Consider the following 13,732-nt stretch of genomic DNA (forward strand, 5'->3'; position numbering starts at 1 on the left):
ACTTACCTGCTTGGCCAGTGGTAATACTGACAGCTGCAAAAAGCCTCTGGGAACGACTCAAGTCAGAAACCCCATTCACAGCTTCAACTTCAAACGTGTAGTTAGCATGAGCTAGCAGGTCCATGACAGTGACATAGTTATCTACTAATCCAGTTTGCTGGGGCATATATCCAATGTTACTCCCACAGGGAACACACTCGCCCTGCTCCCAGCTGCACCTCTTGCACAAAATGCGGTAGGTCACATCACTTCTTCCCCCGTTGTCTGCAGGAGGACTCCACTCCAAACTCACAGTAGTCTGGTTGATATTGAAAATTAGGTTCTGTGGTGCAGATGGAGGTCCTACATAATACACAAAGAAGTCCAGGGTAATTACACAAAACCACAGTGGGACACACAGGTAGCATTTTAATTACTGAGATAGAAAACAGTTGAAGCCTTTTTCTTCATATAAACATTTCATTATTTTTAGTACAGGCTGCATAAAAGCTTTCTTGAACTCATTTGGTAAGAGCTTTATTATTTTCCATTAAGACATCAGAGTAACAATTGTCTGTATATTTACTGCAACGGATTTTAGCTGTTTTTCTTCTGTGCAATTAAAAGGAATGGTTAATATACCTTAAAGGTTCTCTTTAATAGGTTTTCCAAATATGGGATTTGTTCATCTCTTCTAAACATACTGCACAAGCTGCATCTACTCCTTTGTTATCAGCTCTGATATGATTTACAGAGATATTTAGTGATGTTTTGGATTTAGGAGACTTCCACTGTTTGAACCAACAATCTGTCTAGGCCAATCTATTTGCAATTAGAAGGTTAAGTCAGATCCAGTTACAGTTCAATCCAAGTGCAGACCCACAGAGGTTACTTTTCATTTTTCACATTACTAATTTTGGTATTATATCACATAATGCACATTGTCTACAACAATTTAGGGAAAACCAGGCCTGTATTCTATCTATTGCAGTGAGTTACGCACTTATGCAACACACAGTGTTTTCCAATGCTGCATCAAGCAAACATGAAAATTATATTTATGCCTATTCCATATTCACTGTCAATCCTTTTGTCCTCTGCCTTTCAATTTCTTTTACCATTGCAAATGTACTTTTCAAACACAGGAAAAGCCAGACAAAACTACTCGCTGCAAGTGGCTGCACCTGGTTGGTTAAGCAACGTCCTTTGCTATTAAATTCATGACTCACTCACTTGTGCATGCGACATATGGTGGATCAGAAGGTGCTCTATAATAGCTATCTTCACAGTCGCATCTGGAAGATCCTTCCTTGTCAGAGAAGCTGTGACTAGGGCAGCGGGAGCACTGCAGATCTTGTGAGGAGGATTTGTAGAACCCACGGCCACAAGCTAAGGCAGAACAAAACAAATTAAGGTTTAGATTTGCATGGACTTCAATCCTGATATTTTTTTGTTTGAGTCACATGAGGTACACATTCCTGTAAACATCTAAACTGCCCATTCTGTTATGTTAGCTCAAGCAAGATATGCTCACAATTTCTTTTTCTTCAGATTATGCTGTTAATGATTTTGTGGCATTTTTATGCGTTCAAGTATATGCTATATGTACCTCAACAGCTGGCAGTATATTATTTTAAAACAGAGGGCCACATAAATACAAGAAGCATTTGTTTTTCACCAAAGAAGAGTACAATAATGGTGTGAAACATCTGGATGCCTGCAATAGGCCTAAACAAAAGGAAAACACTCCTGAGATTTGCTCTAAGGCCACTGAAGTGTTTATGGTATCTGAACTAGTTGTTTCGGAGCAAAATTTATTCTTCCCTGATCTCAGAAACCCAAAGAAGCTGTAACTCACCAGCAAACCCTGATCCTGAGGAAAGAATGAGGCGTGAATGCTTGTTTAAAAGATGACTCTGGAAGGAACATGAAGAGGAGGAGAGCAGACAGCATAAACTGCTCAATTGGTTCGTCCAGTTTCACAGAAAGAGACAAGTAGGTTGAAATTAACTTACTAAAACTTTCAAGAAAAAGACAAAAGGTAGACAATAGGAAATATGCGCATAAGGTAATTTCTTACTTTGGTTTCTCCACTGTGAACCCATGAAATTAAAAATTGTTGTGTTCCAACACTGACGTTTAGAAATGCTTCTTGCAGCTACTGCCACAGCTCCCAAGGCAGAAACACACATAAAACACGCCTACTATTAGACTTACAAGCAGAGCACTGCAACCTAGACAGCCAGCTTAAGAATGTATAAACTATGAGAACTGTAGGGAATGGGGAAGAGGGAAGTGGGGATCAGACAACACTAAAACTGAAAACACACTAAAGACTCCATTTCAGCACTGAGGTTATGGGCAAACTTACAAACACTGTCAACATGCAAAACAAAACACAAAAGTCCTCCAGAACTTTCTAATAAAGCAGAGGCATTTTCAACCAGACTATTTTAGTCTTTTTTTTTTTTTTTTTTTCCCAACCCTAACAGACAGTCTAACCTTCTTAAGCCACCGCCTGTGTGCAAAGGAAAGGGACAGTGGGTGAAACTTTGTACTGGGTATCAAAATATTAAAGCTAGTTAAATAGTCATTCTGAATTCAGAGGGAGAGAATTTACTTTGGTTATATTCTTATTTGCTTGGATATTTTCTCAGAACAGAAATGCAAAGTATCAAAAGACACTGATATTTGGAACAGTTATTTCAGTTGTCTGGTACTGCAGTGATGGAAAGAGCATGAAAACAATGAGCTTTATCCAAAGCTCACTGAGTCAGTGAGGAGTACCTTTGACTTTAACAGCCTTTGGACTGCACCCATAGTGTTGCTAAAGCAACACGAGTCTGTTAGTCTGATTAATTTTACACAACAGAGAAAAAAACAAAAGGCAGCAATACTTAAGATAACAGTAGATTAAAGTTGATGAGTTATGTAAATCAACAGTGGATCACACCAGTAGGAAATCTGGGCTATTACTCTATCAATATACTAAGTTTTTTAAGAAACATATGCTTAAATTGCCATAATATTTAGAGGGTTTTGTGCTGAAAAAAACCCAGTGGATTGAAGATAAATTCTCTGGCAGAGCCAATTAGCATGCAAAAATTGTAGCCTTTGATTTTGACAAAGGGGCACAAGTTAGCATTAGAAGAAAATCTAGTCCTGCTTGTAAAATGTTCTATAGCTTGATTCTGCCACAGTAGCTGTTATATATGCTACTTAGAAAAAACAACAAAAAGAATTTTGGAGAAGCACTTTAGATAAACATGACCTGTGAATTCATAGTTGTGGAAAATTCAACTCAGAATTATGCTTTTATACTTTCATCCAAGGTTGTTTCAGAATTTGCTGACCAAAGAACACAAAAGCTGAACTGATTTTTATACATGTACCTCAAAACACACACTTAAACTTCAGGCTGCTTTTTTTAGTACTTGCAATAGAAATGTAGCTAAATTTACCAAATATTAGTTTCCCGCCTTTCTTAAATAGTCGTGCTCCTTTCATACCAAACATAACGCTGGACAAATACCCTGGAACTCCCAACATGTAGTCCTCTGCAAAGCAAAGAGCAACTTAAAAGGCAAAGATCCCTACTGTGTTTCCAGTCTGTCCTTCTCAGTAGGGAACATTACAAGGCAAAGATGCATAGAGTAAAATAAAGATTTCGGACAGAAATAACAAAATGTAAACAAAAAACTCCTTTTCGTTTTTTTTTTTTCCTGATGACTTGATCAAGACATTTATATGCTTAGTCACTCACTATTTAAAGTAAGTGTGCATTTCTTATTAGAGTTCAAAGGATCTGAGTGTCTGTGACTAGTTTACATGACTGAAAGCCAATTATTCTCCCGCACAGCGTAACACAGGCAGCAGGTTCAGGCATTCATATCATGCTACCATTCCATTAGCTTTTTGTCCACTGAGAGGCTTGTGATGACATTTAATAACCATCCCTTTAATTCATAATAAATCCCAGAGATATAAGGGGCATAATATTCCAGCATCAAAATATTTAACAGTATGAAAATAGCACTTTTAAAAAGATTTTTAAAAACTTTGTAATTCTTTAGAAAGGAGGGTATGCAGGGCTGTACACTGTAACTAAAAGTACTCATTGGAGGAATACAACTAAATTATTTTCCCATCTTTCTTCATAAAATTAAATTGTGTTTTTCAGGCTAGCAGTGGAGTACTTCCATTGCTTAAAACTTGGGGACCTATGGGTCCTTATCTGTTTTTAACATATACCATTGTCCTTGCAAAGAAAATTACAACTGAAAACTCTACCAAGATGGTGTTGCACAGACCATTTACGAAGGTGTGAGAACTTGCCAGTCAGCTATACAGATAACAGATGGGAAAGAATCATTCAAAAATACTGGTTTGAATCTTTTTTCCCCTCCCTTTTGTCCTGCCTTGCCAAATTGCTTTGGTGGATATTTTTATTTTATGAGCAGCTTAGATTGTTTTGTTCTACACTATTTTAATTCTACATATTTTGATTCAGTTTAGTTCTTCATGTAATATTTTTAAGATTACAGGGACAGGCAGTATAAAATCCCCACTGCTACTACCTCCATAAGGGACATTTAAAAAATGCTAATTGTAAAACACCTAAAACAAACACATTAGCCAAACAACACTCAGAGCTCTGTACATGCAAATCTAAAGGCGATAAAGACAGCTACTCTTTCACAAAAGTATCTCATGGCAAAGCTTCAGGCAACTCATATGACATTTGATCACACCCATTTTATTAGTACAGAGAGCACTCAGCAGCAGCACTTCTTCCCTATAAAGGGAGCCTATATTGTAAGTCAGGGCACAGAACTCAAGCAATGACAGAAGATATGCAGGGGCATATGACTGGTGAGATGGCACTCTGATGTTGTAGCTCTAATCCTCATCATTGTTGATCTGAGTAAAATGTGAACTCATTTGATGTTCCTCAAGCAAGCTAAGATCCAGCATTAGTTTTGCAACTGAAGGGCTTCTGGGGTACTTGAAAAGGCAGCACAGGAGTGGGGAGAAAGGCAAGAAAGCCAGCACAGAATACAATTCCCTTCCATTCACTGTGTTGTGTCATTTACGGCTGCTAATTTAACAGAACAGCTCTTCCCAGATGAATCTCCCATTTTGTTCAAACAGCCGCTCCAAAGTCTAAGATGTTACTGACAGCACAAAGACACATAAGAGCACCTACCTGTCTGACCTCAACCAGCTTAAAACAACACAATTAGGTTTTAATTCTTTCCCCATATACTGCAAAATCAACAATAAATACAGAAGAAAGTCTTGCTTCAGCCAAGGCACGATTCTTCACTTAGCGTCAAAACCACTAGGGACTGTCCATCAGTGACCCTCCCAGGGCTGACCAGCACCTTGGACTTGTTTACTTGTCTGCAATAGCCATGGCTGCTCCTCAGAGCAAATCTTCTCACCTCCTCCATGAAACAGAGACTTTTCTTGTTGGGAAGCTGGCAGAGTTCCAGTGTGAAATACAAAGACAATGTGGACAAAAATCTCTTGGATGAGAGAGCTTTACTGGACTTGGGGTTTGAAACTGAGCAAGCCCTAGATAAAGAAGTACGCTATTCTGGCTGTATACAATGAAAAAACCTTGTGAAAATCATACCAGCAGTCTTTCTTGGCTTGGACTAAGTTGCCTTCTTCTGGTCCATCCAGTAGCACTCAGCCATAACAAGGATGTATCGTGACAGTAGGGCCTGGCACACGGCTGGGCACGGCTGCAGCATCAGTGCGTGGTGCCCACTTGGAAACGTGTTTAGCATATGCCACTGCAGTCAGTGCATTCGCAAACACTTTTAGCCAGTATGTTTGGTATCCCTTAAGGGGCTACACAAATACTGTAAATAATGGAATTTTGCAAAGCCAAAAGTAAATACTGAGGAATTAACACACACTAACAAGAACTATGATGCCACATCTGTGGTATAAGATGCTGACTGCACCTAATGGAGAAGAATAGCAGCTTCTCTGCTGTGAGCTCATCACACGCTTTAGTGGCCCGGTAGAGATAAAATAATGTATATTCTTCTTTACATATTAATAAAAAAAAAAAAATCCAAGGACTTCTGCAGAAGGGAATGAAGGCAGATGTAGACAGCAGCAAACAACAGTCTAGAGTTGCACTTGTGGGACAGGAAAAAGGAAAAAAAGGATGTGTTAAGTACTATGCATTTTTATGTAGCCTTTTCACTATAAACACCATGAGATTCATTTTGTGTCTAGGATAGCTAGGGAACTTAAATTGGGAGCAATGATGGAAATATGGTGAGAGCCATGAGTGACATATGTAACAATTGATGTTTATATAAGCAAAGGAGAAAGAATAAACAGTTAGAGGGCACTGACACATTAATCAAGAAAATGATTTGCTACTACAATAAACAATTAAAAAAGAAAAAATTCCATTTATTGAAGTGCAAGGCTTCCAGGTGGCATATCAGCTTAAGACTTAAAGGCCACAGAATTGTTTCAGCGTGTTAGACACTTGATTGAACATGGCTTTTGATAATAACGTTTGAGTTTAAATGAAAGTAATTAAAGAGGCGAATGCACTAATTACTGTTTGATCCCATTATAAAAAGTAGACTGGTATAAGAGGATGAAAATAAATATGACATACTGTGCTAGCAGAGCAAGAGACCTTGTCTGTTTACTCTGGTTTGCTCACCATTCCCGGAGTTTGCCATCACTAGTAAGCCTTAGTGGTCTGACAGTTTTATGCACACTAAGATGAAACTAATGTTTAAAAAACAATACTTTTCCAAAGTCAGTGTCAAAGGATGACAAAGGAGTAATCACAGAGTTTCAACAACATCAGTATTACCTATGAACTTGGGGTACCAGGCCAGTCCCACTGAGAACCATGGCAAATTGACTGCCCATCTTGGGAGGGCTCAGGTCTTCCCCTGGGTTCCTTTCTCTCTTCACTTGAATAAGTTGACTATATTATAAGTGATTCTATACATTGTATTTTTTCCTATGAGCAGTGACTAGAATTTGTTTTATATCTGTGTGGGCATAACTCTCCATTCTTGTGATCTGTTTTCCATTATCTTAATCAGCTCCCTACCTTTCTACCTTCTCCAAGCCTGAGAAAATTAAAGAGAATTCAGCTAACCCTCTTTTCACAGAAATGATGTATACACAAAGAGTGTGTGCAGATGTTTCCTGGATGAAGTTATGCAGCTGCAAAGACTTTAGTAATTATAAAATGCAAAATGGATTGTTCTGTAATTGAAAATCTCTGGAGCTCTGATACATTTGAAAAAATTAACATACATATATGTATGGCCAGGACATAGATGGATTCTGTTAGATTATTTATTACAGATGGATATTTTAGCTAATGCAGAAAAAAAAAGAGCTGGTCTTTCTCCATTGGAGCTTTCAAATATTTGCTTCATATTAATGTCTATGGTTCCATAACTCAGGACTAAAAGCACAGCTTGCAGAAACAGTACTCCCACTGCTAGTGTTGCTGACCTCATCTACAATGGACGGGTCTAGAATCTTTATTTTAATCCTATTGACAGTGCCTCAGTGGGAGTAATTATAACAGTCAGCCACAAATCCAGACCTCCCGTCACTGATATATTAGGGTTTTTCACAACCAAAAGGAGCAGCAGACAAGGAGAATAAAAGCAACATGGGGTAGTGATTATAGCAAGATTTGTCAACCCCCTTCTGTATTAACCTGCTACAAACACATGAAAATTTGGCATGGGAGACATTAGAACTACAAAAGGTTTAACCTTTCATAGTGTCAAAAAATAAAATTTTGAAAATCATTTGTGGGGCATTGTTCTCTTATGAGATACTTGGCTGGTAGATCACAACATCAGCCACAGACACTTTTTAGCTGAAGTCTAACTTTTCTCTGAAAAGTTTAGGTAAACTTAAAGCAGACCATTATAAAACAATTCCCAACTGCAGATTTCAATGTGAAATATTAGACATAAGAAATCTAGTAACAAAAAGAGACTTTATAACCTCTGATCCTCTTTTCCAATAATTTGTGTATGTTCCAGTCACAGCTATGTTTGAAACTGTAAATTACTTTTATAGTGAGAGATGGCATCTGTTATGCCTTCTCTGGCACCTAATATATATTGTTTTATAAGGAGCTTAGACTGTAGTATTTTGTCTAACTACTATGCAACGCTAAATGTCTAACCGAAAAAGAAGTTTATTTTAGCTTGATTTTTAAACTGCAATAGCATCTAAAGATTATTCATGTTTCAACCAAGGAATTATGTTGTATGTTTTAGTCAGAATAAACTCAGGACTCTTAATGGTGCCTAAGCTATAGTGTGAATGACATATCTAAACAGGGTTGTCCCATGGCTGCATACCATCGTTCACTGAATGTTTGTTGTTGCCTGTCAGGAATCTCTCAGACCTCATATTCATTTCCCAAGCCTACTATGCCCTTGTTTTCCAAAATCCTGATAATGTCTTTTGAGAGATGTTCACCTACTGCTGGTCACACAAACAGAGATCCAGAATGAGAATGCTTTCTAGGTAACTTGTTTCTGATTTTTCCACTGAATGAAGTGAAAGCTTCACCTCTCTACAAATCTGCTCAAAAAAACTCCAAAACCAAACAAAACAAAGCCCCAAAAGTGAGCATGTCATCATATGTGTCTTTTTAACTTATCTAGCTGCAAGAAACATAGGCACAAAGTAGCACTCTGCTGTTTTCCTGGCTAATTTATAGACAAGGACAAAGTAATCAGATTGAAGAACATATCCTACAAATCAAAGAATACCCAATGTCACTATAGCGTAACAGCAAAATTACTTTGAATCTAATCATTCCGAATCGGTACATAAAAGACTACATCTAAATGGCAATTAAAGACACGGTAGCATATTCTGAGGAAAATTAATTAACTGGGTGAGTTAAAAGTTGTGCATTGAGGCTATGACATAATGTTTCTCTAAATTTTCAGTTTACAAGGATAAGGGATGTGCCTCTCATTACCTTTCTTGGGAATCACAAATACAAAGCCAGCATGAAAAAATGGGGGAAATTAACATGTGATAGATACAAAGACACTAAAAATGCAGACATATGCAACTCTGTTACCCTGTTACAGAGTCCAAAACTGAAAGGTGAGTTAGAAAAATGAAAGGAGAAGAGATATTCTGGCTTTCCTGTTCATTCTTTTCCTATTTTTCTCCTTTTGTTCAACCATGCCCTTCCCTCAAGATTAGGTTTTCAAGGTGCTCAAGTAGCTTCTGCTCAGAGTTGAGTGACAGCTCAACTCATTAGCCAGGTTGGGAGCAAAAGCTCCACACTTTGAGGGACGTGGTATAGATTCATCACCAAAAAAATGAATCCATGCCTGAAGTATTGTCAGCAATAGAAATTTTATCTTTCTTCCTCGATAGGTTCTCAACCACTCAGAAAATTAATGAAGAAATGCACTTGATTTGCTCATAGCTTCTGCATCTTTAGGTTTTGGTTATTGTTCCTTTCTCTTTTATTAAACTGGTTATATCCAGTTACAAACATTTTTAAATTTTTACTAAAAAATCTGTTAAAAATACAGTGACTAAGAATTCAGCAAATCTAAAACTAAAAACCAAGTTATGCTTTGAAAGCTATGATAGTCTAATAGGAAATCTGTATGATTATCTGAGTGGAGTAACACATCCCTGGATGCATCAGCAGACAACAGACAACTGCTGCAACAAAAAGGAATTGGCTGTGCAAACTTGGATGTAAGTGGTGCTTTTTTTCTATACAGATATATGAAAAATTCATGCTAAATTTATCACATTTCTGTAATGATTTTTTTTGCTGAGCTTTTGTTTTGCTTTGGTTTTTTTTCTTTTACCCATATAAAATCCAACTCTAACAGCTGTAAGAAAATAAAAAAACAAACAAACAAACAAAAAAAAGCCCAACAAAAAACCCCAACCTAGTGGTGATGAAATGAATACAATAGATGGTTTTCATGAGATTTTTCTTTGACTTTTTTGTTTCCCCATTCTAGGGGCATAGCTCAAACAATGAAGCTTACACAGTGTTGTTACTTAAATAATAAACAGCTCAGTGAGTTCATCAGGGACTTTTGACAGCGGCAATGCTGTGACTAAACTCTTCTGATATCACACAGGTGCTGTACAGCCATACCTTGTCTGGCCATACACAAATGAACATTTCGAGGTGTCTAATGCACACTTGGGCTTTGGTATTGCCAGTGTGCCTTAGGTAAGGTTTCCTGTTGTTTTGTAAAGAGAATGAAAAACATCAAAACAGTAATGAAAATAATGTAATTTGGGAAGGGAAGCGGCACATATTTTGGGTTTGCTTGTTTTCTAACTAAAAATACAGTTAAATCTGATCATTGACAAATCATTTGGAAAATAATTTCTAAATAATTTGAAAACACATCTTTGAATTTAATACAAACAAGATTTCCATGGTCTTCTGGGTCTTCTTACCTGAATTTCCAGTGCAGCAAAGGCCTTTGGATTTAACAAAAAAGCCTTTAACCTCTAGTACTATGTTCAATTCTGGGTCCCTCACTACAAGAAGAACATTGAGGTGCTGAAGCAGGTCCAGAGAAAAGCAACAGAGCTGTTGAAAGGGTCTGGAGCACAAGTCTTAAAAGAAGCTGAGGGAACCACAGTTGTTTAACCCAGAGAACAGGAAGTTCAGGGGAGACTTTATCACTCTCTACAGCTGCCTAAAAGGAGGCTGTAAGGAGGTGGGAGTTGGCCTCCTCTCCTAAGTAACAATCAACAGGACAAGAGGAAATGGCCTCAAGGCGTGCCAGTGGAGGTTTAATACAAAAAAATTTCTTCACTGAAAGGGTTGTCAAGCTTTGGAATAGGCTGCCCAGGCAAGTAGTTGAGTCATCATCCCTGGAGGTATTTAAATACGTGTAGATGTGGCACTTAGGGACATGGTTAAGTGGTATATTTGGCTGTGTTGGGGTACCGGTTAGGGTTGATGATCTCAAGGGTCTTTTCCAACCTAAATGATTATATGGTTCTATGACATTAAAGGTAGAAATGTACAGTGGAATCCAAAAGTACTGAGTACTAGGTAGGACTGGGTTTTTTTCATTCTTATTGATTTTTTTAAGAAACTCCATTATTTTAGAATCTTTTAGCCTCATTACCTCAAATCAAACAAACAGAGACGGTCACACTCTAAATAGCAACCTCATTACACAGCACCACTCCAACACAACTACGATATGACAACCTTTTATACAGAGCAGTGAACATGTCCCCTGACAGGAGCATCTCTAATGCCTAGTAAGCCCCCCAAAGGCTCTCATTTCCCTTGCCAAATGAACATCCATAGTCTTGCCAATACAGCTGTCAGAGCCTTCTAATCAGAGTCACTGTGTTTTTTCACCAAACCTTACAAAAACAGTTTACAAATATATGAACAACCCTCTCACTCCCTGGCTACCCCTACTCTCCCTTCCTGGGAGAAGCACTTCCAGGAGAAGAAACACAAACTGGTGAAGGGAAGACATGATGACAGCTTTTCTGACAGAGTTGCTTCTAAATTACCATCTGAGGAATAACAGAAATAGGGGTAAGTTTGGCTCTATCATTGAAATATGTCAGCTATATCTACCACTCAAGGAGATCTAAGTGTGCAGTATCAAGGTTTCCAACGTGCCTCTCACCCTTCAGATTTGTTCCTCAATGGACAAGTCCGGTGGCTGCAGGGGACAGATGGCTTAAGCTGCCCCAGGAACAGCAGATGCCTGCAGCTAGGTATTTCTCAGGCTGCCTACTGGATATGCCCCTCTGCAACTTTCCAGGAGAAGCCATACATTGACCTGCCTGCCTGACCCCCATGGGCAGGTATGGGTGGGACCGTGTTGGCTCAAGCCAGCTGGAGGATACCAGGCCAAGTTTTCCCTCCCAGGATGCCATGAAGTCCACCTAACACTTGCCTCTAAAAGCCTGAACACTCAGTCAGTCGGTTTTGCTCAAATGCTCAATGCTGATGTCCAAAATACAATATAGACACACCTATGCTGACAAAGGAGTTCCCCAACAGCAATCTACTTCTGCAAAACATAAAAATTTATTATATGGGCAAGATAATTCATATGCCACTAAAAACTTATGTACAAAACCTTTTGACATACTACTGTAAAACTAACTTTTGTGCTGTTTTATTAGTTCCTCAATCCAGTTTACAGCCATTAAATGTCTGTGAAGACACTAACACAGGGGGCAGAGGGCTGCAAAATGGAGTGGAAAGTGGAAAAGGAGTAGAAACACTCCTTTCAGCAACAATGTGTAATCAATGCACTAATAAAATGTAAAGTTAGTAAAAATATAACCTGAGTAGCTTCTTGTACTTCTGTGGAGAGAACAGCACCTAAGCTTAATCATTCTGTCTATTTTTATGCCAGACTCCCTCTTCACGCAGATGATTCCCTCCTAAAACCCCAAAAATCTTATCCTACAACTCTCCAGATATAAATATAATGGAAGAGTTTCCTATGAAAGCCCCAGATAATCTGAAATCCTTTAATGAAATCATTTTGGGCCCTGTGAAATAATGAAGCTCTTTTTGGGGAGTCTCAGATCTCTCTCAAGTCTCGTGGTTCAAGGATAAAGTCCTCTGTAAAGCAAGTGGTGCAAATGGATCTGTTCTGTTTCTTCCTGAAGCTTTGAGACAATCAACTTGTTGTGGATGTTTAATTTAATTTAACTGTAATGGTGCTTAATAACTGGCTGGCAAGAAATAAATCTGGAGGGCTTTCTTGTGAAATAGAATAGAAGCAGGCATCTCTATAAGCTTTCCAATTGAAATGAAATTAAAATAACTTAATAACACACTTTTGTTTCCTTTGGACAATGACCTACTATTACCATTCCAGGCCTCAATCCAGAAGAAATTTTTCACAGGTTTCTGTAACACATTCCTCAAGGCCATCATTATACAGCAGGCAAATCCATCCAAACAAAAGACCAGCTTCTAAGAACCCACAAGAGAGAAATTACTCCATTTCTGCACAACAGTGCTGTAGAATCTAAAAATAACTTTACTTGCATATCCTGGTCTCCGATATTTCTACATTTAATGCTGATTGTCCTACTTACTCAGAAAAATTATGCTCATGCCTTTGAATCCATTGTGGTGCTTTTGAAGGAATTTTAATGCATAAAAGCAACTGTTCTCCACAGTTACATTTGGCATGGAATGGGAAGAAACAGAAATGCTGCCAGAAAGGAAACAAAAAATACACTCTAATTTCTTCAAGAAAGGATTCCCTTCCAGGTTCATAGAAGGCAATAAAAATTTTATCAGTGCATAGACTGGAAATTTAACTGTCTTTGTAAGAATTTAACTATAATCCTTCAAAAAAATGGATTTAACCTCTTTATCTAAAGATTAAAGTGTCAGTTTATTAAGAGATTACAAACACACAACTCCCCTTTAATGAAAAAAAAAAATAAAGGAAAAGCATTACTACAATAATTCACTGACATGAAACTGAACTGGAACAAAATATGAAGAAACTTCTGGGTTTCAGTAAGCATGTGGTAAGAAAAAACACTGCTAATTCTGACAGATTTATCTCTATCAGTTTTTATGATAAAACTCCTTAGATTCACACAATGCTTTAATTCCAAATACTACAGCATGAGTTGTGATACTGTGAAATGAAGTTGTCTTTACTAATTGCATACTCCAAACAGAAGTGTGTCTTATAGCAGAGAGCATATC

The 13,732-nt window shown here is 37.9% G+C and overlaps 1 protein-coding gene across 2 annotated transcripts in view; it reads right to left on the bottom strand.

Moving 5' to 3' along the window:
* The window catches only part of LOC121673394 (ephrin type-A receptor 7), a 137,904-nt gene that overhangs the window by 82,127 nt on the left and 42,045 nt on the right, over nt 1–13,732 (bottom strand). For both annotated transcript variants that reach the window (XM_042046683.1, XM_042046682.1), the window contains exons 4-5: nt 1,213–1,368; nt 7–342 (exon numbers count right to left, since the gene is read on the bottom strand). In XM_042046683.1, coding sequence (XP_041902617.1) covers nt 7–342; nt 1,213–1,368 — 492 coding nt within the window. The remainder of the gene's footprint in view (nt 1–6; nt 343–1,212; nt 1,369–13,732) is intronic.

Source organism: Corvus kubaryi, unplaced genomic scaffold, assembly GCF_017639235.1.
Source record: "Corvus kubaryi isolate FWS band 111438036 unplaced genomic scaffold, C.kubaryi_AGA036_p1.0 65379, whole genome shotgun sequence".
Taxonomy (NCBI): Eukaryota; Metazoa; Chordata; class Aves; order Passeriformes; family Corvidae; genus Corvus; species Corvus kubaryi.